Source organism: Carya illinoinensis, chromosome 1 (genome assembly GCF_018687715.1).
Source record: "Carya illinoinensis cultivar Pawnee chromosome 1, C.illinoinensisPawnee_v1, whole genome shotgun sequence".
Lineage (NCBI taxonomy): Eukaryota > Viridiplantae > Streptophyta > Magnoliopsida > Fagales > Juglandaceae > Carya > Carya illinoinensis.
The window spans coordinates 26,168,641-26,196,110 of record NC_056752.1 but is presented as its reverse complement, the minus strand read 5'-3'; the positions used below and the strand labels follow the sequence as shown (position 1 = coordinate 26,196,110).

The 27,470-nt window shown below is 38.0% G+C and overlaps 1 protein-coding gene across 4 annotated transcripts in view; it reads left to right on the top strand.

Annotated features, from left to right (window-relative positions):
* Positions 1–27,470, top strand: part of LOC122314154 (eIF-2-alpha kinase GCN2) — a 67,861-nt gene that overhangs the window by 32,493 nt on the left and 7,898 nt on the right. For all 4 annotated transcript variants that reach the window (XM_043129576.1, XM_043129568.1, XM_043129582.1 and 1 more), the window contains 13 exons: positions 2,158–2,212; positions 2,469–2,638; positions 2,992–3,176; positions 5,045–5,193; positions 5,297–5,546; positions 15,483–15,762; positions 15,880–15,973; positions 23,052–23,132; positions 23,308–23,364; positions 25,754–25,885; positions 25,969–26,052; positions 26,195–26,303; positions 26,381–26,517. In XM_043129576.1, coding sequence (XP_042985510.1) covers positions 2,158–2,212; positions 2,469–2,638; positions 2,992–3,176; positions 5,045–5,193; positions 5,297–5,546; positions 15,483–15,762; positions 15,880–15,973; positions 23,052–23,132; positions 23,308–23,364; positions 25,754–25,885; positions 25,969–26,052; positions 26,195–26,303; positions 26,381–26,517 — 1,783 coding nt within the window. The remainder of the gene's footprint in view (positions 1–2,157; positions 2,213–2,468; positions 2,639–2,991; positions 3,177–5,044; positions 5,194–5,296; positions 5,547–15,482; positions 15,763–15,879; positions 15,974–23,051; positions 23,133–23,307; positions 23,365–25,753; positions 25,886–25,968; positions 26,053–26,194; positions 26,304–26,380; positions 26,518–27,470) is intronic.

Below are 27,470 nucleotides of genomic sequence, written 5' to 3'. Positions count from 1 at the left end.
AGGATCCTCAGATATGTTAAAGGAACCATGCATTTCGGTCTCCACATCAGTCTATCAACCAACCTCAACATCTTGGCTTTCTTAGATGCTGATTGGGCTGGCTGTCCGGATACAAGTAGATCAACATCTGATTATGCAATCTTTCTTGGTGATAATTTAATTTCATGGACCTCCAAAAAGCAGTCCACCGTAGCTCTGTCTTTTGTGGAATCCGAATATAGAGCCTTAGCACTCACTGCAGCTGAGGTCAAATGGCTGAAGTTTAGGAGTTGATTAGTTCTAATTATAGAATGTATAGATATCATTCTTTGTATAGCATGTACAGCTATTGTTTAGCTTTTACTGTTACAAAGTTTTTCTATATCATGAAACTCCCAACACCATAAGCAATTGCTGTGGTTTCACTACTGGTTTTAAACCTTCACAATTCCCAACAAAGATAATGAATGCATCAAAGTGGCTATCAAATTAAAGACCTAAACTGAGCAGCAGATTCACTAAGAGTTAGTTCAAAGTCACATTATGCAAATCATTCAAACTAGGGATGCAAATCACAGACCCAAATGGCTGCAAATTAGAGAATCAGATGACAGCTAAATCACAGACCCAAATGGCTGCAAATCACTGACCCAAATAGCAGCAAATCATAGACCCAAAGAATGCACATCGCAGAGAAAAGGGCAGCAAGTTTAGACCCAAAGAACGCACATCATAGAGAAATGGCAGCAAATCACAAACCCGAAGAATGCACATCACAAAGAAAATGGCAGCAAGTATATTCACCCAAAGCATAGACCCAAATGGCAGCAGATATTTATAGCAAGCTCAGAATTTAGATGCAAAATCACAGACTTGTGAGGGGCCAATTTTCCCCAAATTAGAAACCCTAGATCGTGAGAGACCAATTTTCCTGAAATCAGAGCCCCAATATTGCTTAATAGAGAGGTTGGTGCTACATGTTCGAGTGGCAGAGCACTGGGCAAAATCAGACCCAAATCACAAGTCATTTCGAACCAGTAAAATTAGACCCAACAACATCGAAACCACGGCATCTCCATTTGATAAATCATAGAGTAATCAGGGGGGGAAATCACAGATACAGCACGGCATCAAGGGATAAACAATGAAGCATGCAAGGTGATTGATATGGAATCACGAATAGTATCGCCATAGAGCATCGTATATGCTAGAGAGAGAGAGAGAGAGAGAGAGAGAGAGAGAGAGAGAGAGAGAATTTGACTGTGTGTACGTGGGTCTTACTAGAGATGACGACGGAGGGGTTGCCGAATGGGAAGGCGAACGACGGTTGAGGCGATGAAGGTTTGAAGTAGGGGTGTTGGCACGGGTTGAAACCGAAAAGGAAAGGGAAAGGATTGGGGATGTGGAATCACTGTAGCATCCCCGATAGCAAGCCCTAAAATGGGGAACGGGATGGAGGGTGTATTTGGGGAATACAAAAGCTATAATTTAGGGAAAAGCCCCTTTTAGGGAATCGGATGGGAATGCTCTAAGGGCTCAATCTCCACACCAAATATCATGCCAAAATTTAATTCTAGAAAAATAGAAAATCAACCTAGCAATTTTTAAGATTTTTTATTTGCTATAATATCATTTTTTAGATTTGCTGTAAATGCAGATTGAAAGAATGGAGAGAGAGAGGGAGAGCATGTAAGGGGGAGAAAACATCAAATCTAATAATCTTTAAGACTGTTTGCAATAATAAAATTACTTCAGCAAAAAGATTCTTATATCTTATTTGAGCGAAAAACAATGTCTATTTATTGCCTAGGTGAAGAAAAAAGCCTAAAGCAAGGGGTGCCAGATGACTTACTCTCCTGGAGCGGGGTAAGTCATTTTCCACCTCATGAACACGACTTTCCCATTGATGAACTAACCAGTTTTCATTAACCTCTCTTTTCTGCCATTCCAAACAGACCAAGAGATGAAACAAACACAGCCTAAGTAGTTTTTGTTTTCATCCCATTGTTTTCTTGTCATCCACACCTTCCTTATAATACCACACTTTTGTGGAAATTGGTCATAAAACTAGTGTTTTTTCTTATTCTTTTATTTTTTGCTTTTTATTTTTATCATAACTCTTTTCCTCATATCTTTACTGCAATATGATTAAAATTTGTTTAATGGTGAGGTATTTAGGGAAGTAGCCACTCTTTCCCGTTTGCAGCATCAACATGTTGTCCGGTACTATCAGGTAAGAACTTTCTTCATTCTTGATTTATATCTACGTAACTTCTAGTGTCCTCTCCTTGCTTTTGGATTTTTTTTTCTTTTTTAATTTTCATTTTGTTCTTGTGTTACCATGAAATCATCTTTCAGATGCGATAATTCATATTATTTGATAAGATGCTTCAATTTCTATACCTAAACCTTTGTTCTATGAATGTTTTTACAAAATTAGAAAGATTCGTTGTTTATACGATGGTTGTAATGATCATAAAAACTTCCAGGCATGGTTTGAAACAGGAGTTGTTAGTTCTTTTGGTGACACTACTGGGGGTTCAATGACTGCAGCAAGCTCCAGTTTCAGCTACTTAGGCACAAGCTCAGTTGATGCCCTTGGGCATGAGAACAAGCTTGAGTCGACGTATCTATATATTCAAATGGAATATTGCCCTAGGTATAGCATTTAATTTTGTATATTATCTTCAAATTTGAATGCTCCAGGTAAAGCATTTAATTTTTGTATATTATCTTCACACATTATTCATAGAATCACTCTCCATGACGCTTAGTGAATGTTTGATTGTTCTATCATTCCTCATTTGGCAATCATGAGTGCTGGATTGCATGATATATGCCATGTTTTTCTTTGATGTATTTGGCTACCTCTGAGTTTTAAACATGTTTGGTTTTATCATTGGTTTTTAAAATTTAACTCCATAAGTCTTTAAAATTATATAGGTTTTATTTTAATATGTGTTAGTTTGCCATATCTTGTTCTTATATTCTATTTCGTTGCTATTGTTTAAGGACGCTCCGTCAGGTTTTTGAATCATATAGTCATTTTGACAAAGAGTTGGCATGGCATTGGTTTCGTCAAATTGTGGAAGGCTTGGCCCACATTCATGGACAAGGAATCATCCATCGTGACTTAACCCCAAATAACATATTCTTTGATGCCCGGAACGATATCAAAATTGGAGATTTTGGCCTTGGTAAGATCTAGATTTTCTAATTTGATTTGTTTCCCTTTTGAACTCTCGCATTTCTATATTGTTTATTTGTCTTCTAAGATTCTTGTTAACTCTCATGTATATCATAAGCCAAAGGTATTCCTTGGTATCCTATCACATCATACTGGTATTACTGATTGTATTGGGAACATGCGTTCATAAAGTTGTGTTCATATCTTCTTAAAGCCAGAAACCACCTTTTGAAAGGAAGTGCGGTTTCGTATACTGGAGATCTTCATTTTTCCTAACTGTTCGTTTTGGAGAAAGTAATTGAGAAAACTTGAAGAAAAATCACTAAATCACCAAAGGCCAACTGGATTTTTTTCATGAATTTTTCTTTTTAAGTTTTAGGGCCTGAAGAGGGTGAGCATCAAGGGGAAATTATGGCTGAACTGAAATAATGAGGTTTACAATCCTTGTAATAAGAAAACATTGGCAGTCTTTACAATTAATTCCTAGATTGACGACTTAGGTTTTTACTACTTCTAGAAAGCTTCCAATTTTCTAGAAAGCTTTCTACCTGAGGTGCTATCGGACTGGTGGATTTTCTCCTTGAATTACCCTAGGTGCACTTGCAGGAAACTCCTTGTCGAGGGCATGTGCACCCCTGGGATTAGTCGGGATATTGTTCTTGGACCCCTAGTGCCAATCAAATTTTTTTTACTATTTGCAAATAAGGAAATTCCCTAGGTTCTTTGAGAGGTTTGGCACAGGCCTGCCCATAGGGTTTCTAGAGTCCTAAATTTCTGTTTTGGAAGCTGTTTCCAAGGATACAAGTTTTCTTCATTCATATAACTCCTTATAGAATCAATTTCTTTTGAAAAAGCTCATATTTATTCATTAAAAAAAAAAAAAAAGCTCAATACTTTCCGTTTATATGAAAAATCAGCATTTCATACATTAATTAAAACCTTAACAGTCAAAGAGCTGCTGGAATTAGGAACATAATGGGATACTTTGAAATTATTCATGCCAAACACTAAACACCTTAACCAAGCATACCCAATAATTTTGTCTTAGAACCAGCTAACTAGGTCTCATGGTCAGACCATAAAGCATATTTTGTATCATTTTTGCAACTGTGGGTGCAAACATAAATTAGAGATTAAGTGAAAGGTGGTGGCATTGAAAATGATGAAAAATCACATGAAATCACCAGTTAGTGTAGCCATTAGAGTTTGGAGTTTGTGACTAAGGTCTTTATGTCTATACTGAGCTTCTGAAGATCCTTATTCGTTCCCCCACTTGTTAATCCGTTTGGTTCACATGGATAACTTTAAGATTACCAAGTCTAAGCAGTTGCATTTAATTGATGCCTTGACTGGATCTTTCCAAGAACTGAATTTGGAATGCTGGTTTCATAGATTTGACTGCAGTTGGATTGTGTACAATTTACTTTTCACAAAGTATATATGGTTGGCAAGGCATATTATTTACTGGAAGATTTTGGGGGAATGAACAAATCTTTTAAAACCACATTACCTTGTGCATCTATTCTCGGGGTGATTGCTCCAGTTTTAGTGTAATTTTTGTGGCTGCTCTTTTGATTCTTCCTGTAATCATCCTTTTGGACTGTCAAGTTCTTGGATTGTATAGACTACTCAGTTAATTTAGATGGTGGACTCTGAGACTAACATTCAGAGCCTTCTCAAGCCACTCGGTGTACCCAGACTTTGTGCTTGTGGCATAGCAGTTATAACATACCTGAGCAAAATTTAAGTTTTGTTATCACCTTTATGTACTCTTTGCGATCATGGATGGCATTTGATAAGTGGCTTCTCCTTTGAATTAGCCTTATAAACTAATATAAATGGGATACTAAGGTACACTATCCTACCTCTTCGTTTTAGCCAAGTTCTTGAAGTTGGAGCAGTTGGATCAGGATCCAGGTTATCCTTCAGATACTGCTGGGGTTTCACTTGATGGAACTGGTCAAGTTGGCACCTATTTTTACACTGCACCTGAAATTGAGCAAGGATGGCCCAAGATTGATGAAAAGGTGAATTTTGATTGTTCTTTATTTGCTTTCTACTGATGCTCCTGCTATGACTAATTTTCTCCAAAATATTTCATTAAAATTACTTTGTAATCTTGGTTTACAGGCAGATATGTACAGCTTAGGAGTTGTGTTCTTTCAGCTTTGGCACCCATTTGGGACAGCAATGGAGAGGCACATTGTTCTCAATGATCTGAAACAGAAAGGAGAACTTCCTCCATCTTGGGTTGCTGAATTTCCTGAACAGGAATCCTTATTGCGGCGCTTAATGTCCCCAAGTCCATCTGATCGTCCCTCTGCCACAGAACTTTTACAGCATGCTTTTCCTCCACGGATGGAATCTGAGTTGTTAGATAGTAAGTAATTAAGATACTTGTATTAAATCTATTTTGATATATCAAACTTTATAAATCATCTAATTTCAGCACTACCCAGATGCACAAACAGTATCCAAAAAATAGACTTAAACCAGAAAAAGAAAAAAGGGTGAGAAAAAAAGTAGTGAAATGGTTTGTGAATAGTAGTGAAATGGTTTGCGTTGAGATGTTTTATGAGTTTTGGGAAAGGAGAGAGAAAAAAAGTTGAATAAAAATATTATAAAGTTAAATATTGTTAGAATATAATTTTTTAATATTATTTTTCTTTTGGGATTTGAAAAGGTTGAATTGTTTTTTGTGTTTTGTTTGGAAGTTTGGGAAAGTTGTAATGATTGGGTAATGATTAGATGAAAAAGTTGAAGATTTGAAATTGAAAAATGTTTGTGTTTGTGGTGTTTGGATATTGAGAAAATATGGGATGAGATGATATGAGATGGAAGGCTTTTGCCATCCAAACTTGGCCCTAATAGCTTTTTTTTCTATAAGTGAAAAATCCTAATAGCTAAAAATAGAAAAGCGCATATCAGCTAATGTTCAATTAGAGAGGGTTGGAGAGACCTGAGTTCCTTCAGATCCTCGATCTTTTTACAATCCATAAAATTCCTTTCATCCTATTCTACTGAAGACATTACATTATCCCACATGACGGGATTTTTTTTTTTTTTTGTTTTCTAATCATGACTCAACTAAGTATAATCAAACTGGCCTTTTCATCATGTCAAAAGATTGACCACTCTATAGCACATGCCCAATCTATTCCAAATAAACCTACAGTAGAGTTGCATAAAGCTGTAGCTTACCTCGTTGTGAAGCAATAGATGAGTGACTGTTTTCCACTCTTCTTGCATAGGCAACACCAATCAACCACAATAGAATGTCGCTTTCTTAAGTTGTCCACTGTTGGGATCTGCCATAAACAGCTATCAAAACAGAAAGAAATTTTCAAAGGAGTATTGTTCCACCATATATTCTTTCATGGGAAAGAGTTCCTATTATTCTTTTTTTTATTGGCACCGGGTGTCTAGGAACAACGTCCCGACTAATCCCGAAGGTGCACAGGCCATTGGAAAGGAGTTTCCTGCAAGTGCACCTTGGGTAATTCAAGGAGAAAATCTCTAAGTTTGATGGCCCCTAGAGATTGTTTGCACTCAAGGGATTTGAACCTTACCAAGCCCAAGGCTTTTACTCAGCCAACCCCTAGGGGTTGAAAGAATTGCTATTATGAGGACATAAGACATTAGAAAATGATCTTACATCAAACACCCCTCACTTAGAAGGGACGCAACAGAGCCCGTCTTCATTGCCTCGCCTCCAAGAACGAAACATAAACTAGCAGAGAATGAAGAAAACTCTCCACCCTTGAGTTTGACTGAGACCTGAATAGTTTGCAAGCTGTATTTGCAGACAATTTTCAAATTGTCTAAAGTCCTTAAACCGATCAACCGAATCAAACTCAATCCCTGCATTTAGTTGGTTCTGATAAAGGGTTAACTTTACAATTATACTTATCCAAAAGAAATAAAATATTTAGAATAAAATATTCCATATACCCTTACAAAAAAAAAAAAAAAATTCCATACACCCTTGTCCCTTAGCCAATGTCTTTTTTTTTTGTTTTACCATAATATGCATGGTCAATTTAGAAATAAATAAATTTATCTTTGGGGAATGGAAAGTCTGGTATCAGAGATTTAGATGGCTTTCCAAATAAAAATATTTAGGTGTTGTGTAGGTATGTTTGTGTGTGATATTTATCAAAAAAAAAAAAGGTATGTTTGTGTGTGATATCCATTTCTGAAAATTAGCCAATAGTTTACACTCTGATCCCACCAATTAGATTGTTACATAAGGGATTCAAACTAGAACACCTTTACCTTTTCCTTTTCCATCCTTTAAGTCTATGAATTCTTGCCTTTGAGTTCTCCCAATGATGCATCCTCCCTCCATGAGAATGAAGTGGAGAGTGCATACATAACCCTCTAATCAAACTGACAAAAAAATCAGTGAAGACTTATCTGTCTCAAGCATGGAGTTATGCGCTTTTGTAATATTGGCAGCACAAGTTTTTCTACGTATTTCAGATAAATTCTTCACTAGAATGTTAATTATATTATCTTTTAAGGTTCGCGATGCAATTTGGTAGAATCACAAATCATATAATTTGTTACAAGGGTATGTCTCTCTCTCTCTCGTTGCTATGTTTTTTTGTCTTCCATTCCTGGCACTTCTCGCCAGGATTAATCCTTAATCCTTTATCAGTTGCTATTTTGTTTGTGAACCCTCTTTCCATTTCTTTTAGCAATTTCTTGTTGGGGATTGCTTAATTTTCCTTAGTTTAGTTGAAGATGGATCGTAGTTTTTGGATAGAAGCAAAGTTGTTTGTGTTCTGAAGAAAAGGTGGCAACTTTTTCTGTATCTCTGAAAAAAGCCGGAGGATAATGAAGTCTCTTTATCTTTCTGGAGGGATAGTTGTTTGGATGGCCAAGGTAGTGGAGAATTGGTTGAAGAACTCGGGAAAGATGGATTCTTACCAGACTAGAAGGTAGGGAGACTGAGTTTTCATGGTTCAAGGAGGACATAATTTGTATGGTAGGTTTGTGAAGTTGATCGAGTATGGTATTGGTACAGGAGAGGGTATTTTAGTGAATCCTGAAGGGCAGGAAGGGAGTGGATGGGCTGGTTTTGTGAGGAATATGAGAGGGATGTTCGGTTCACCTTCCTTTGTTTCTGCTCATGATAACAGAGTCATTTTAACAATGGTGTTGCTTCATGGGATCCCAGAGAGAGGTGCTTATAGCCACTTCTAGAGGTGCAACCTGTTATAGTGAAGCTTCTTATGTGTTGGCATTGTTGAAGCTAGTGTCTGGGCATTCTGGTTCACACCAGAAGGGTGGAAATGGATATCAAAGGAAGTAGGAGATTGTGTAGGAAGGAAGAAATAAGAATGATGGTTCAATTGTAAAGTCCCGGCGGAATCAAATTGACGGTGGAGTTGTTGGTTGGCTTTCTGAGGTGTTGCAGAGACTTGGAGAAGCAGAAGGGTCTCCATGGCATATACGGGCAGAGATAATTGGCTGGAAGGAGAAGTTCAATTCTCTGCTGAAAAAGGTAGGTGGAGGCTTGGGCTTGCTCATGCGCTTGAGCCAAGTTTTGGTGGTTTCTAAAGAAAATAAGAAGGCATTGGGGGTGTTGTTTCGGCCTATGGTTGCTAAGAAAGGAGTTGGGCTGGATAGAGGCCTAGTTACTAGGTCTGTCCACTAGGAGGCCTAAGATTCTTCATGGGCAGCATAAATCTTCAAGCCCATTAGGTGTGGTGGAGGCTCAGCCCAAGCAGAAAGCGGTTCCGATGGAAGCATTGTCTTCACATTATGGATCAACGGCGGTGAGCGAATCCTCAAGAGGCATTTTGGCATCGAGTTCCACGGAGGCAATACTTCGTCGACAGAGATCCAAGAGCCTGTCGTGTGGAGGTTTAGCCCAGTACACAGACAACTCAGATGTATGGGCTTGCAACTCAGAAAGAGTTGACGGCGGTAGGAGATTATTCCAGGGGCTCTCTGATGATGAGATTTTGTCCAGCAAGAGGGTTGCAGCAGATTGGTTTTATCTTTGAGAAGGGCAGTGAGGAGTCAATTCAATCATTATTGTCTGTTCAGTTATGTAATGGTGGTGTCGAGCAGGTGGTAGTGGGTGTGATAGTGGAGGAGGCAGATTGTGGTGAGGGGCTGAGGGTGAACTCTCCTAGGTCTGTTGAGATACATGATTCAAGGGTCCCTTGAACCCAGTTTGATGATACAAATATGCAGCTGGCTCTTTGTCGAGGTGAAGATTCTGAGGCAAGTGAATTTGGTGAAATGTTTGAATCAGATGAGGATTATGCTCCTGATCTGTTGTGTTTCATCCTCTAGGGATTGATTGGAATAAATCATCTGATTGGGTGTTGAGGAAGCTCGATGAAACAAAGGATTGTGTGGGAGTTTCTTGTGATGGCTTTGAGGAACAATTTAGAGCCCTCCTTATTGCTATTGAGGCTAGTCAACCTTCTTTGGCTAGATCTGCTTTAAAAAAGGAGAAGGAATTGAAGAGAGATTGTCATGCTCCGTTAATTATGATGGTAGGGGAGGAAGAGCCTTTAGAAATAAATGTAAGGAGAGGGCTGCCAATGGTTATGAATGAAACCTAAGATAATTTCTTGGAATGTTTTACCTATCAAAAAAAAATTTCTTGGAATGTTCGGGGGCTTAATGATTTTAGAAAACGTCTCCGGGTGAGGAATTTGATTCATAAGTGGAGGGTTGATGTTATTTCTTTACAGGAAACCAAACTGAAGTTTGTTAATCAATCTATTGTTAATAGTTTGTGGAGTTGTCAGTGTGTGGGATGGGTCGAGTTAGTATCGAAAGAGGCATTGGGGGGTATCATTGTCATGTGGGATAGGAGGGTGGTGGAGTTGATTGATCATTATGTGGGAGAATATTTGGTGGTGTGCCATTTTAAGAGTGTGGGTGATGGTTTTGAATGGACCTTTGCTGGTGTTTACGATCTGAATTTGGATAGTAGTAGGAGTATTTTATAGGATGAAATGGCGGGTCTTTGCTGTTGGTGGGATTTCCCTTGGTGTTTTGGAGGGGATTTTAATATTTCTCGAATTCCTAGCAATCGAGGGGGGGATTCTCATTTTTCTTGTGCTATGACAGTCTTTTCAGATCTGTTTTTCAAGTTAGATTTGATTGATTTACCAATGGCAAGAGGGGATTTTACGTGGTCATATGGTAGGGCATGGTCTAGGCTGGACAGATTCTTGGTTTTGGCTTCTTGAGAAGCTCATTTTCCAGATTTGAGTCAGATAAGACTTCTGAGAATTTTTTCTCATCATTATTCCATTATGCTGGATTGTGGGGGTATTATCGGAGGGCATAGGTATCTCAAATTTAAAAATATGTGGCTGGAGGATGAGGGCTTTGTAGATAGGGTGAGGATGTGGTGATCTTCGTACACTTTTTCTGATTCTTCGAGTTTTTTTCTGGCTAGAAAACTCAAAAGTGCTTAAACAAGATTTGAAGAAATGGAATAAGGAGGTGTTTGGGAACTTGGACAGTAAGAGGAAGCTTCTTTTGGATCAGTTGCAGTGTTTGGAGGATAGGGAGTTGTTGGGGGATTTATCCATGGAGGTAATGGAGAGAAAAATAGGGGTGATTGCTGAATTAGAGTCAATATCTTTAATGGAAGAAATTTCTTGGAGGCAAAAATCTCATGTGTTGTGGTTGAAGGAAGGTGATAAGTGTATAAAATTTTTTCACCAAATGACGAACTCTCATCGAAGAAATAATGCTATAGAGGTCCTACATGAAGGTGATAACATTCTTTTGGATCAAGAGGTTATCAAGGAAGATATTGTGAATTTTTATGAGAAGTTGTTTTGGGAAGATTTCTCTTGCTGACCCAAGTTAGATGGGCAGTTTTTTGATTCTATTGACCGGGTATGTGTAGAATGGTTGGAGCGAGTTTTTGAAGAAGTTCTTAATGTGGTTAGAGGAATGGCATGGGACAAGGCTCCGGGTCTGGATGCTTTTTCAATGACTTTTTTTCAAGCTTGTTGGGACATAGTGCGAGAAGATTTTATAAAGGTTTTTCTTGAATTTCATTCATTTATGAAATTTGAGAAAAGTCTCAATGCTACTTTTATTGCACTCCTAAAAAGGTGGGGGCTGTGGAGATGAGAGATTTTCAGCCTATTAGTTTGGTAAATGGGGTGTACAAGATTACTTCTATGGTGTTAACTAATCGCATGAGTGTGGTGATGGAGAAGATCGCAAAATGCATTTTTGAGGTCTCAAAATGCATTTTTGAGTGGGAGACAAATTCTTGATTCAGTTTTAATTGCTAATGAATGTTTGGAGAATAGAATCAAGTTGGGTGAATATGGAATTTTAGTTAAATTGGATATGGAAAAGACTTATGGCCATGTTAGTTGGGAGTTTTTCTTGTACTTACTTGGGAGATATGACTTTGGACAGAAATGGTGTTTGTGGATTAAGCATTGCATTTCAACTTAGAGATTTTCCATCTTGGTGAATGGTTCTCTAGTTGTGTTCTTCAACAGTTCTCGTGGTTTGAGACAAGGAGATCCTCTATCTCCTTTTTTTTTTTTATTTCCTGTTATGGATGCTTTGAGTAGAATGATTGAAACGGAGGTGGAAGGAAGTTTCTTGTCGAGTTTTGTGGTGGGAGATGAGTCTCAAAGTAGCTTAAAAGTCTCATCTTCTTTTTGCTTATGACACATTATTTTTAGTGAGCCTAATCAAGATCATCTTTGTTTTTTGAGAGCCCTTTTGTTATGTTTTGAAGCTGTTTCAGGACTTAGAATCAACTTATCTAAATCTTAAATTGTTCCTATAGGTTGTATTTCAAATATTTCAGATCTGGCCAATATTTTGGGGTGTAAGGTAACTTTGTTGCCTTTTAAGTATCTTGGGTGCTCCTCGTAAATCTGTTACGACTTGGGATGGGGTGATTGAGAAGATCGAGAGGAGATTAGCTAGATGGAAAAAGTTATATTTGTCTAAAGGTGGAAGAATAACCTTGATTAAGGCCCCATTTGGATACAACAATATCTCATCTTATCTCATCTTATCTTATCATTACAACTTTCCCAAATTCCCACACAAAATATAATAAACAATTCAATTTGTACAAATCCCAAACCAATGATAATATTAAAAACTAATATTCTAACAATATTTTATTCAACTTTAATCTCAACTCACGATCCAAACGGTAGCTAATAGCACGTTGTCTAATCTTCCTACATATTTTCTCTCTCTTTTCCCTTTGCCGGCAAGGGTGGCAAATAGGATTGAGAGGATTTTTGGAACTTTTTGTTTGGAGTTAAAGGAGAGGAAAAAAAGTTTCACTTGGTTATTTGGAAGAAGGTTTGTCAAGGGGTTTCTTGTGGGGTTTGAGGATGCAAAATTTGAGGCTTTTTAATGAAGCGCTTCTTGAAAAATGGCTTTGAAGCTATCATATCGAGAGAGATGCCTTATGGAAAAATGTTGTTGAGGTTAAATATGGGAGTGGGGGGTTGGTGTTCAAATGAAGTACGAGGAGTGTATGGGATGAGTTTGTTGAAGACCATTCGGATGGGTTGGGGGGAGTTTGTTAATCATTTTAAATTTCAGGTGAGGGGATGGGACAAGGATGCTTTTTTGGTATGTGGATTCAGCATTCACTTTATAGGATTGCTAGGGATCAAGATGCTGCAGTGGCTGATTCTTTTTCTTGTATGAATAACAATTTTCAATGGAATGTAGATTTTGTTAGAGATGTGAAGGATTGGGAAGTGAATGTAGTTTCTGATTTTTTTGGAAGACTTATAATTTGAAGATTGCCCAAGGAAGGGAGGATAGTTTGCTGTGGGTCAATGCTGGAAATTCCAGATTTTCGGTTAGTTCCTTTTATTAGGCGTTAACCTGTCATATTGTGGCTTTGATTACCCTCGGAAAAGCATTTGGAGAGTGAAGGGACCTAGTAAGGTGGTATTTTTCTGTTGATCGGTGTCTCTTGATAAAATTCTGACCATGGACAACTTAAGAAAGCATGGAATGTGTGTAGTTTATTGGTGCTTCATGTGCAAGAAAGATGATGAATCTATTAACCATCTTTTTCTTCATTATCAGGTGGCCAAGACTTTGTGGAATAAGATTTTTGGTCAAATGGGTTTTGATTGGATGATGCTTAAGGAAGTGGTGGATCTTCTTGCATGTTAGAAAGGTTTTGAGGGGGAGAAAATGTATTGTTGCCATATGTAACATGATTCGTTTGTGCTTGATGTGGTGCTTATGGTTGGATAGGAATGGGAGGTGCTTCGAAGATAGAGAACGCTCAATGGGAGAGCTTAGGGATTTTTTCTTTAGTACTTTGTATTTTTGGGCTAAGGCTCTTGTATTGAATGGTGATAACTTTCATGATTTGCTTTAGCCTCTTGTTGTTTCTAGTGTGAATTAGGTATTTCCTTTGTATACTTCTTGTGTACTTGGGCTTTTCCTATTCATGGTAATAAAATTCTATCATTAACTATGTACAAACACATGGCACAAAAACTATATCTATTCACTGTGTACAAACATATATGTACCCTACATACAATTGACCCTTATACCTCACACACTTATACTAATTACAAACATTTTAGCAAATGGTTTGATTAGCAGACCCAAATGGTCTACCATGTAGATCCCAACAATGGTCTACCGAATGGTTAGTGTGATCACAATGGGTGCACTTACAAGGTTCTCGACCTCAAGTGCGATTACCTTTGGCATCACGTCCCCCACATGCACTTCTTACGCCTCGGCCTCCACGTCCACCAGGAACAACATAAGAGGCAACCAAAGTGGATCTCTCACTAATCGGATCAAAAGACAACTGAGATCCATGCCTAGATAACATGGCATGCTGAAGTCGGGAGAACACATTAGGAAATGAAGGAAGTTGTTGACTTGCCAAAATTTGAGACTGCACTTACTCGTATTTAGGTTTTAAATCAACAAGAGACCGAACAAAATTAAACTCTTCACGTTGTTGTAGCATACGTGAAACATCAGAAGTGATAGGTTAATATATCTTGAGTTCTTCACATATGTTCATCACGTGAGCATAATACTCTTCCAGGCCCAAAGTACCTTGTTCCAACCCAAAGAACTGCTTACATAGTTCATAAATGCAGGTTGTGTTCCTAGCACTCGAATACATATGCTTGAGATGGCTCCACACCTCTTGGACAATGTAAAAATGAATCAAACTAGAGCAAATATTAGACTCCTTACTGGTCAACATCAAGGACAAGATTTGAGCATCCTCTTGCTTCCATTGAGCAAATGTAGAGTTATTTGAGTCGGGTTTTGGATTAACCAAGTGGCTAGAAAGTTCCTTACCTTTCAAAAATATAGTAGCAGATTTTGACCATGATATATAGTTCTTCCCATCCAATTTTACTGAAGTCATAGGCATATTAAAGTTTGATGTAAGCAATTGTGACTCAAACTTAGTTGCCATATGTGCAGCAAAATATCACAATTCTACTTGGAGATGAAAATTCACACAAAATATGAAAAAACGGGGGAACACGATCTGGAAAACTAGAAACCCAACTCAAGTACGTGAAAAAACAACTTGAAAAACCCAATTTGGGCCGCCGACTAGTAAGAAAGCTGCACGGAAGACGATGGCAAACATGGTGAGCTTGGATACTGCATCGGAAAACACTCCGAAGAGTTCAAACAACAGCAAACTCAGATTTGTGAACCACTGTCTGACAAAAGGGATCTCTCTGATACCATGTACAAACACATGGGACAAAAACTGTATTTACTCACTGTGTACAAACATATATATACCCTACATGCAATTGACCCTTATACCCTCACACACTTATACTAATTACAAACATGTATTCTAACAAACTATTAAAAAAAAAGCATTGAGTTATATTTTATCATGTAGCGGACTAGCTATTCACATGCATTGGGTGCTTTCATTGCTTGAAGAGATCAATTTCATACAGAGGTCTAACATGCAAGAACACTTTTTTAGATATACTATTATCACACCCCAATAATGTTTTCTTTACTCTCAGCTTAAACCAGTGTTTAAGAGATAGATCTAAATCATTTAAACCTGGCCCCAGAAATTTAGTTAGCATATGATTGATGTTGCCTTACTTAATTACATGTCACTGGATCCAATATTAATTTATATCTTTTCTTTTATTGCTTACTTATATGTTAAGTTGTTAATTTCAAATGTGCAAATTAGAGTGGCTGATGTTAGTTCCATTATTGTGCTTGGTAGTGTGTGGCTTTTAATAATATAATTCTTTTCTTATCTTAATTAAATTCTTTCTGCCCATATCTTCAGATATTCTACGAACAATGCAAACTTCAGAGGACAGAAGTACGTACGAGAAAGTTGTCAATGCTATCTTTGATGAAGATATGTTAAGCATAAAAGACCTCCATCGTCATGCTGGTAGACCAAGGTTGGCTGGAGATGAGACCTCTATTCAGTACACAGATTTAGATACTGAGGTTCGTGATTATGTTGTTGAAGTCACAAGGGAAGTGTTCAAGCAGCATTGTGCTAAGCATCTGGAAATAGTACCCATGCGTTTGTTGGATGATTTTCCACAGTTCAATAGGTTTCTCTTTCAATCAAGCTTCATGCTATCTTTTTTACAGCAGTACAAATCCCACAGTACATCTTGTTCCTAAATTCTGTTGTTGCTGGCTATTCATTTTCTATATTTTATGTGAAGGAACACTGTCAAACTTTTGACCCATGGAGGAGATAAGCTTGAACTTTGTCGTGAGCTGCGTCTTCCTTTTGTTAGTTGGGTGATCTCCCACCAGGTATTTACTCTATCAGAGGGAGTTGTGCTAGCTTTTGTTCCTTCGTCATTGATTTTGGCCAACTTACATGAAATTATTTAGATTTCAAGTCAATTGTCTATGTAGTCGATAAACAAGAGAGAGAGAGAGAGAGAGAGAAAACTGTATTGTGTTTTATTAATGAATAATCAACTATACATATACAAGTAGTGACCATTATACCCTCACACTATACATTTAATTACAATATGTATTCCAACACTCCCCCTCAAGCTGGGGCATATATATCATATAAACCTAGTTTGGAACAAATAAACTTTAGCCGACTATGACAAAGTGGTTTGGTAAACACATCTGCAAGTTGATCAGCAAACTTCACAAAGGGTGTAGAGATGTCACCACTGAATATCTTATCTCGAATGAAGTGACAATTAATCTCAATGTGTTTAGTCCTCTCATGGAATACAGGATTAGACGCAATATGTACTGCAGCTTGATTATCACAAAATAACTGAAGGGGGACAGGAGCTGGAAACCCAATCTCATGAAGAAAGTGTTGCAACCATGTCAGCTCACTAGCAGTGTGAGCCATTGTTCTGTATTCGGCCTCTGCACTAGATCGAGCTACTACCGTTTGCTTCTTACTCTTCTATGTAATCAAATTACCTCCTACAAAGGTACATTATCTAGTAGTCGATCTTCTATCTAAAGGAGATTCTGCCCAATCAGCATCTGAAAAAACTTCAATTCTAAGATGCCCATTTGGTCTATACAACAACCCAAGGTCAGGAGCTCGCTTAAGATACCGAAGAATATGGATTACAGCATCCTGATGTGAGACCCTAGGCGTTTGTAGAAATTGGCTCAGTACACTTACTGCATAAGAAATATCAGGTCTAGTGATAGTCAAATAATTTAATTTTCCAACAAGTCTTTGATACCGACCTGGATCTCCAAACAACTCACCTTCCTCTTTCAAGAGTTTACGATTTGGATCCATAGGAGTGTCAATAGGCCATGCACCCAACATGCCAGTTTCTTCCAAAAGATCAAGCACATATTTTCTCTGAGATAGGTTGATGCCCTTTTTAGATCTACTAACTTCGATTCCAAGAAAGTATCTAAGTTTACCCAAGTCTTTTGTCTGAAACTGATCATGTAAAAATTGTTTCAACTTGACGATTCCAGCTGAATCACTCCCAGTAATTACAATATCATCTATATATACAATCAATAAGATATGACCTACATCACTATGCAAATGAAATACCGAGTGGTCTGTTTGGCATCTATGAAGACCAAATGCCATTACACTATCAGAGAACCTCTCAAACCATGCTCGAGGATATTGTTTCAAACCATATAATGCCTTTTTTAACTTGCAAACTGTATCTCGACACTCCCCCTGAGCAACAAAACCAGGTGGTTGCTCCATATACACTTCCTCATTTAAGTCACCATGTAGGAATGCATTTTTAACATCCAACTGAAATAAGGGCCAATCCAAATTAGCAGCAAGAGAGATCAATACCCGAACAGATGAAATTTTGGCAACGGGAGAAAATGTCTCGTCGTAATCAATGCCATAAATTTGAGTGTAACCCTTAGCTACCAAGCGAGCTTTCAGACGTTCCACAGCGCCAGTAGGATGGAATTTGACTGTGTATACCCATCTACAGCCAACAGATTGTTTTCCCGGCGGCAGAGGAACAAGATCCCATGTCCCATTATGGTGAAGAGCATCCATTTCATTTTCCATGGCTGTCCTCCATCCCGGATCAGATAAAGCATCCTGAACTGTCTTAGGAACAGAAAATTTTGACAATTGAGAAGTAAAAGATGAAATAGATGGACACAATGCATGACAGGAGACGTATTGGCTAATCGGATGTTGAGTAACACAAGAACGAGTACCTTTTCAGAGAGCAATAGGTGGAGATTCTGAAGCACTGAGTAACTCAGGGTCTGAAGACGGAGACAAAGTTGGTGGAGGCAAGGGAGCTGGGGTCCGTGAGCGACGTGAGTACACCTGTAGAGGGACAAGAGAAGGCACTGAAGGAGGTTGGGTAATAGTGGGTGACTGCGGAGGAGAAAGGGTTAGAGTAGGTAATGGTAGAGGATCACACTCAACAACCGAAGACGTGTCTGAGAAATAGGGTATGGACTCAAAAAAAGTGACATCAGCACTTGTGAAGTAGCGTCGAAGAGCAGGACTATAGCAACGATATCCTTTTTGTGTTCGGGAATAACCAACAAAGAAACACTTGGTAGCACGTGGATCAAGTTTATCAAAGCCTGGGCCAAGATTATGAACATAGCAAACACACCCAAAGATTTTGGGTGGAAGAGCAAAGGTTGGAAATGAGGGAAACAAAATGGAGAAGGGAGAGGAGCCATCGAGGACAGATGAAGGTATACGATTGATAAAGTGACAAGCAGTAAGAATACCATCACTCCAAAAACGTTTAGGAACATGCATGTGCAGTAAAAGAGCTCGAGTTACATCTAACAAATGACGATTTTTACGTTCAGCCACCCCATTTTGTTGGGGTGTGTAAGAACATGAAGTTTGATGAATAATTCCCTTATTACTTAAGTAAGCAGCAAAGGCATTAGATTGATATTCTTTAGCATTGTCAGAACGCAAAACTTGAACTTTTTGTCCAAATTGAGTTTGAATTTCTTTTTGAAAGACTTTGAATATGGAAAGGAGTTCAGATCTTGCTTTCATCAGAAATAACCATGTCATACGAGAATAGTCATCAACAAATGTATCAAAATATTGAAACTTGTTTGATACAATGTTGAATGGTCCCCATATATCAGAATGAACCAATGCAAAAGAAGAAGATGCTCGATTATCAACTCGAGGTACAAAAGACACACGGTGGTGTTTACTAAGTTGACATGCTTCACAAGGAAAGGGAGACACATTTCCAAGATCTCTAACTTGACGTTTCAAAAGAGAAAGGGATGGGTGTCCAAGACGGCAATGCCATTCAAAAGCGGAGGAGGAAGTGAGGGCTCGAGTGGGTGACTGCTCGACGTCAAGGTAATATAGACCACCAGTTTCATGCCCCGTACCAATCTTCTTCCCCATCTTGAGATCCTGAAAAATACATACAGAAGGAAAAAATGTCACAGAACATTGAAGGTTTTGAGTGATTTTACTAATGGACAACTAGGAGCATATAGAACGGATGACAGGGATATAGACTCAGTGAGCTTGGTGGATCCAATGCCTGTAACTTTAGCAAGAGAACCATTAGCAAGAGTAACACTCTTGGGAAATGACATAGTACCTAACTCAGATAAGGAATGAGACAAACCAGTTAGATGTTCATTAGCTCCTGAATCGATGATCCATGGATTTTGGGCAGACGAGACAAGACATGTAGATGCTGTACCTGGTTGGGTAAGAGTAGTTCTGGAAGATGAAGCCGCTCGTGTAACTAAAAACGGATCATACTCATCCTTCGATATGCTGATCATCTCTGGAGGCAAGTTGGAACTCGTTGCCTATAATGTAGAGTCTTGGCAAATGGCCTGATTAGCGGACCCAGATGGTCTCCCGTGTAGATCCCAACAATAGTCCACCGAGTGGTTAGTACGACCACAATGGGTGCACTTACGAGATGCACGACCTCGAGTACGGTTACCTCTGGCATCACGTCCCCCACGTGCACCTCTACCACCCCGGCCTCCATGCCCACCAGGAGCAACATAAGAGGCAACTAAAGCGGATCTCTCATTACTCTGGTCAGAAGATAACTGAGATCCAGGTCCAGATAATGTGGCTCGCTGGAGTTGGGAGAACACATCAGGAAAGGATGGGAGCTGTGGGCTTGCCAGAATTTGCGAGCGAACTGACTCATACTCAGGTTTTAGGCCAACTAGAAACCGAACAACGTTGAACTCTTTACGTTGTTTTAGCATAATTGAAACATCAGAAGTGATAGGTTGATAAATTTTGAGTTCTTCACATATACCCATCACTTTAGAATAATACTCTTCTAGACCCAAAGCACCCTGTTCCAATCCAAAAAATTGTTGACACAACTCATAAATACGAGTTGTGTTTCCAACACCCGAGTACATTTGTTTGAGATGCCTCCATATCTCCTGAGCAGTGTCAAAGTGTACTAAACTAGCACAAATATTAGGCTCAATACTAGTCAACATCAAGGAGCAGATTTGAGCATCTTCTTGCTCCCATTGAGCAAAGGTAGAACTAGTTGACTCAGGCATTGAATCAACCAAGTGGGTACGACAAAGACCCTTACCTTTCAAGAACATTTCAACAGATTTTGACCATAGTATGTAATTCTTTCCATTCAATTTCACCGTAGTCATAGGCATGTTAACGTTTGGTGCAATAGATAATAACTCAAACTTAGCTTCCATGGAGAAAAACACGAGAATATGGATCAAAAATGAACAAATACACGCTGGAAAAATAGAAACCAACTTAACAACCCAAATCTCGGATCTGTACGGGTCAAAAACAGTCTGGAAAAGTAGAATTAGGACTTGAACCGGCCTGTATCGGCCCTGTTTCGGACTGTTTCGGCTTGTATCGGCCCTGTATCGGTTTGAACCGATTCTATTTCGCCGGAACCGGCCTGTATCGGCCGGTACTGGATTCGGGCGTATCAGATTCAAGAATGAATCAGAAAACGCGAATAAGTTATTCCTAACCCGGAATAAGTTATTCCTAACCCTGATGCCAAACAAGTGCTATTCCAGATAGGAATAGGTTCTTATTCCAGATTGGGGGCATGCACAACCACGGATAAGATAGCAAAACACACCAGGAATAGCCAAAAACTTGCAGCCAAACATACCTGGACTGTTCCTCCGGCCGGCGATACACAGTCCTTCCGGCAGTCGATGGAGACGAAAAATCACCGGAGTGGACAGAGGACGCCAGCGACCTCGATTCCGGTGTCCATTACCGGAGATAACCCCTTATGTCACCGGAAAAGCACTTCGGAAGGGGTTGCCGGCCGAAACTTCAACCAAAAATTTCACAACACCACCAACAACCAACTACAACCACCAGCACCCGCCGGAAAAACACCACTAACCCGTCGTACAACCACAACCGAGCACTCACTGATACCATGTAGTCGATAAACAAGAGAGAGAGAGAGAAAACTGTATTGTGTTTTATTAATGCATAATCAACTATACATATACAAGTAGTGACCATTATACCCTCACACTATACATTTAATTACAATATGTATTCCAACAGTCTATACATTTATTAAGCATGATATGAATATTTGGATTCCTATTTAAACTAGGTGTTTCATTATATGTATTATGCTCGTAGTTTTTGTTTCTCTGGCAAAATTATCTTGATTTTCTATATTATGCTAAGCATACAATAATTTGGCAAGACTACCACTTGGGTGTAGGCTTTGTTTTTTAATTTTTAATTTTATATTCACTCTTTTAAAGGCTACGTGTATTTGCTACAATTTGTGGGTCTCAACCTGATATAGAAAAACAACTTTTCAACTTAGATACTTGAGTCTAAATGCTGATTTATAACTCATAGGAATATTCATATATACGTTCTGTTTGTCATGAAGTACTGAATAATTTCAGTTTTAAGTGGTTGACAGAGTTACTAAAAAATGTTCACAAAAGGCTGCCAAGTGCATGAGAGGCTCAAAATAGATGCGTAAGGAATAATGATGGGAAAGGACAAATTGCAGATGAAAGTCACAAAGTATTCCATCAAAGTTCTTTCTTTCTGAATTTTCATTATTTTTTAAATGGGATTTAGTTTTTGTGTCAATTGGAAAACTGGGAAGAAAATTTTCTAGATCTTCATTTTGTTGCTCTAAAAACAAGGATCGAATAAGAACTAGGGAGGAAGAAGAAAGAGTACCAAGAAAGGAATACAGGCAAGTCCTAAGATTCATCACTTGGCAAAGTGCTCCACCCATTTGGCCCTTACATGGGAGAATTGGTTGGAGCCTAAAATTATCTTGCAGCTTAAGCTAAATTCATCTTTTAAGAGTTAACCTTTTGAAACGATGGATAATTTGTATTCTAAAGATGTAAATCCAGAGAAATATTCTATAAAAATGATCAACGTGGTATATAGGTATTTAGGATTTAATCAGGAGCTCAAGTAGATGCCAAAATCTCACCAGAAATCAGGAGATAATTGTACTTTGAAGTTGTATTCATGGCTAGTTTTTTTTAGCACTCAATAAATAATGTGTTGTCGTGTATGTGATACCTTGCGTTGGTGCATTTTTCTGATGTTGGGTCCAATAGTTGGTCACATGATCTATGCTTTGCTTTGATGGTGGCTGTGCTTGGGGTGTGCATCTATGCTTGCAGAGATTAGTAAATGACGGAAAGTGAAGATAAAGGGATACAAAGATTTTACATAGCTTGGCATTGAGGCCTACATCCACTAGTCTCGGGTGTGAAACCCACTATAAAAATGGTCTTCTATACATGCTCTTAACCCTCAATATGGCTCTCTATTACATTGGAGATAGAGGAAGAATAAGATCCCTTTTTCTCTATGTTTTGTTGCTGCCCCTTGCCTTGCTCCTGCCAGCATTTTTTGTTTACTTTCGCCTTTTTCTCCCCCGAGCTCCATGCATGTTTTGTCCAATCAAACTTCTGGAAAGCTTTTCCTTTAATTATTGTGGGGCTCACTGCCAGCGTTTACCCCACAACACCATGTATTATCTAGATATGTGATGAGTCCCACATTGGGTGGGTCGATTGTAAGGTTGGTGCTAAGTCCCACACGGGAACTTTGACTTGTTCTTTTGGAGTATAGCATACATGTGACAATTGTTTCCTTTGGCCACGATAGTTCAAGTTTGAATAGTTGACTTCTACTAAAGCATATGCCCACATCCCACCAATCATTGACAAGTGGACTTTGAAGTTGTAATCATGACTAGTTTTGATCCTTGTTTACAATTTTCCAAGGTGTAGATCAGTCAGTACAGTGAACTACTGTTCAAGTTTGAGTGGTTGATTTACAATGTCATTTCAAAAAAATAAAAAAAAATTGCATTCCAAAGAATAATTTGTGTTTCTACTTTCTATGCTGTAGAAATCTTCATTCAAACGATATGAAATATCGTGTGTCTATAGAAGAGCAATCGGGCATTCACCACCAAATCGCTACCTTCAGGTGTGCATTATAATAATTGAAATTGTCATGGGGGTGTATCCCGTTCGTTTTTCATCTTGTGGAAGTGAATCATATGGAATGTTCCTTATAAAAAAAATCATATGGAATATTCCTAATGGTGCTTCCATGTTAACTCTTTAGGTGAATTTGTTTATACAGCATTTGTTTTCAACAGGGAGATTTTGACGTTATTGGAGGTGCATCAGCATTGACGGAGGCAGAGGTTATCAAGGTGCGGTATTCCATTGTTTATACCCTTCTCTCTCTCTCTTCCTCCCTAACCATCCATCCCCAGGGAATTGAATAATGGAACTCTCCTGTAATTTCAGTGATTAAGAAGTTTATTTTGTGTCCCTTTTCTCTCGATATACCTTTCGTCCCTTTCTAAAATGGTTTCTTCAAATTAATGTTGTAATTCTTGAGTTTTAGATGTGCTAAGCATTACCTGTAGTCTTCACGGCTTGTCACTTTTGCTCTTAATTATGAATCATCATTACTTTATTGGTGCTCTCAGTCTAACAATAACTTCTAAAACACCCAATGTAGTTTTCATATATTAAGTGGTTTATATGACTTCTGACATAATTTTGTATTAGAGATTTGTGAAATGCTGGCTTTTCTGGGTATTTTATGCATTTTTTGATTTGTCTTTACTTTATCTAATACATATTTAACAACTATAATATGAAACTTATAATTTTAAAGTACAGATTTTTAATTGTATTTTAGAGTGCTTGAGTTTTCTTTAACAAAATAATAAATGAAAAAATATATAAATCTTAACTCAGTGAATGATACTTTTTGAACATGGTATTGTTAAACAGATATAATACTAGAGGTTGTAAAAGAGGTAGAGAGAGAAAGCTTTTGACTTCAGAGTCTTGATGTTTTTTTCATCCTTTGATTTGTAGAAGCTTCCTATTCCTTGTCCGTTTCACTCAAGAATATGCCATTTGTGGTTCCCAAATGGAAAAGGGAAGGGAAAGGAAAGGAAAGGGTAGGAAGAGAAGGAATGTAAGGGAGGGATGATCAAGATAACATTCCCCTGGTTATCTGGTTGCCTTGAGGAAGAAAGGAGGCCCTGTCTTAATAAGGAAGTTTGCATTCACATAATAGTTTTAGGCGGAAATTACATTTTACACCATCAAACTACTGCCCCATAGCTAATATGTACCCTCAACAATGAAAATTTGCAACATGTAACACAAACTACCAATCGTTTTCAAGATGCACCCTCCTTTCTGATGCATTAATTCTAGTTTAGACTACATACTGAAACCATTGGTAATTTAGGGTGCATACTGCATCGCTGTGTAGGGCACACATTGAAACTGAAAAGTAGTTTAAGTCACATATCACAACTTTTAATACTTTTGGGTACATATTCAAATCTAAAGGTACTTTTGCTTTCTCCCAGGTTGAGAGGAAGTAAATGAGGTGAGAAAGGCAATCCCTCTGTTATCTTCCTCTCCCCTTGATTTTATCCAATTATATGGAGAAGATCTGTATCCTCTCCCCTTTATTTTTTTCTTCTCTCTATCTTGCTTTCTTTCTTTCTATCTTCTAAACATAGGTATATATAAATATAAGAAAAAAAAAATATATGGCCCATGAGTGTGTTGTTGGCTATATTTTTTATCGATGAACTTATATTAGGATTATATTATAAATTTAGTGTTTTGCATTTTCTACCTTTAATTTTGCATTTAACTCCCTTCAATCTGTCCCTTTTTTCTTAATTAAATTTTGGCTAGTATATTTGGTTGTGTAAAAGTGTTATCCTAATTTAGAGGAGAGATTCTATAAAAGCAAAGGGAAGATAAATATGGTCAAGATCAAGACCATGAGTGCATATTTATGTATATTCATTTAGACTTTGAATATTTGTTGCAGTCTCAGTAAGTGTATAATTATAAGTGAGCAAGAAACTAAATGACCTAAAAATGCCAAAAGGCCACCACTATAGTACCCATTTCAATTACATCTGGAAAAATAGAGGTTGAAGAAGAATCTTCTCATTTAATTAAAGCCTTTGAATCGTTGTAAACATATTACACGTCAGATATTGATTTATTGGTGCTGAGTTACAAATAAGGAATGAAACTTGGAAATGAGTATTTTTTTAGGAAGTATATGGCATGACCTATACATGCAAGATGTTAGAAAACAATAAAAATGATTTGGTCCCAGGTGGCCTAGCACTTTAGTCAATGAACAAGCAAGGACGACATGGGAGATTAAAATGGACTGGCTGGTAAGGCATGTAGCCCCATGGGTTTATTCTGGCCCATGACATAATGTATCAAACCAGGCTTTGTAGAGGCCAGCCAGTAGCCATATAATGGTGAGTGGATTAGATAACTCCCATCAGAATTTGTAAAATTTTGAACCCCATATCAACTAAGTGAGATATTTGATAATGTTTTACACTTGGACCTATCAAAGAAAGAAGTTTGTGGGTAAATGATGTGGATTTTTATAAATAATTGGTGCTCTTACAGTTTAGAAACTCGTGGAAAAACTAAGTAGAAAGAACTAATTAAGTGTCCAAAGTTTAGACCTCTCAGCTTTTTGGCTTTGGTTGAGGACTATTATTCATTGTACTGTTGCTCCTGTTGCAGGTGACCATGGACATTATAGCTCAGTTTTTCAATGCAGATTCATGTGACATTCATCTAAATCATGTGGACCTTCTGGATGCAATTTGGTCTTGGATAGGAGTGAAGGCAGAGCATAGACAGAAAGTAGCCGAGGTATATCATGAATGTACGCATGACATTTGCACCATTTAGAATGTGAAATTTGACCTGACAGATGCTTCCATCTCTAAATGAAGCTTCTTTTGATGATGGGTTCTCTGCGTCCTCAATCTTCTGAACGGAAATCAAAATGGGTTGTCATAAGGCGTCAGCTTTTGCAGGTTTGTGGACAATATACACGAAAAAGAGCTATGCATATAGTTACCCTGCAACTATCATTATCTTAAAAGTAATATTCCTATACATATAGTTAACCAGATGGGATCTATCTATTTATTCTTCTTGATTTTTATTCATTTACAGGAGCTCAATCTAGCAGAAGCTGTTGTAAATAGGCTGCAGACTGTTAGTTTAAGGTTCTGCGGAGCTGCTGATCAGGCACTTCCTAGATTGAGGGGAGCGTTGCCAGCTGGTAGATTTTTTTGTTTATTATTTACATAAATCTTATGAGGTATTATATTCATGTCATTAGCTACAATTCTAATGCAGATAAACCTACACGCAAGGCACTTGATGAATTGTCAGACCTCTGTAGCTACTTGAGAATTTGGAGGATTGAGAAACATGTTTATATAGATGCATTAATGCCCCCAACTGAGAGTTACCATAGAGATTTGTTCTTTCAGGTATAATATATTCGTTTGTTATTTTTTATTTTTGAAAATCATGTCAGTTACTCAAAAGCTACCCTTTCATTCTATAAGCCAGTATTGCTAACCAAGTGAAGTTTCAATTCATACTAAGGCCTCATTTGTTTTCACAACTCCTCTCAACTCATTTCATCTTAACTCATTTCATCTCATCTCATCTAATCATTACAACTTTTGCAAATTCGCACACAAAATAAAATAAACAAGTCAACTTTTTCAAATCCCAAAACAAAAATAATATTAAAAATAATATTTTAACAATATTTTATTCAATTTTTAACTTTAATCTCAACTCATCTCATCTCATTTTGAAAACAAATGAGGCCCCAGCCTACACCACTGGCAAAAGTTGGCTGGGATCGGTCATGTGCTGGCCTTTTTTTCTTATGGCATAGTTATTTACTTGGCCTAGTCTTATGATATACGTTTCTTTGATTTTTTTTTTCTTTCATTGGGACAGTGGAGGGGGAGGGGATGGCAGCTTTGTCTGTTTCTTAGGTTCAAGTGGATTCTGGAAGTTTGTCTGCTTTCTATGTTGGCTGTTTTCCAAGTATGCTGATTTGTTTGTAATGGGTATATTTTGAATGGTGGAAGAAGTCTGGGAACCCAATTCCTATTAGTGAGCGATTGTGCTCAATCCTTTTTTATGCCTGATTCCTTTCCATCCAAATGCACCGCATAAGACACAAAGGAACCATCTTTTGTGTCTTATGCGGTGCATTTGGATGAAAAGGAATGAGCGGTGTTTTAATGCAAAGGAGCATACTTTGGACCAAATCCTGATTTTTTTTGTGGACTCTTTATTGCTTTAGTTTTCTGCTTTAGAGATTAATGGAGTGTTCATGATTTTCTGTTGTTGCTTTCTGTTTTATAGAATGTATCTAGGTGTTTTCTTTTGTATACTTCCTATCTACATGGGCTTTGCCTAT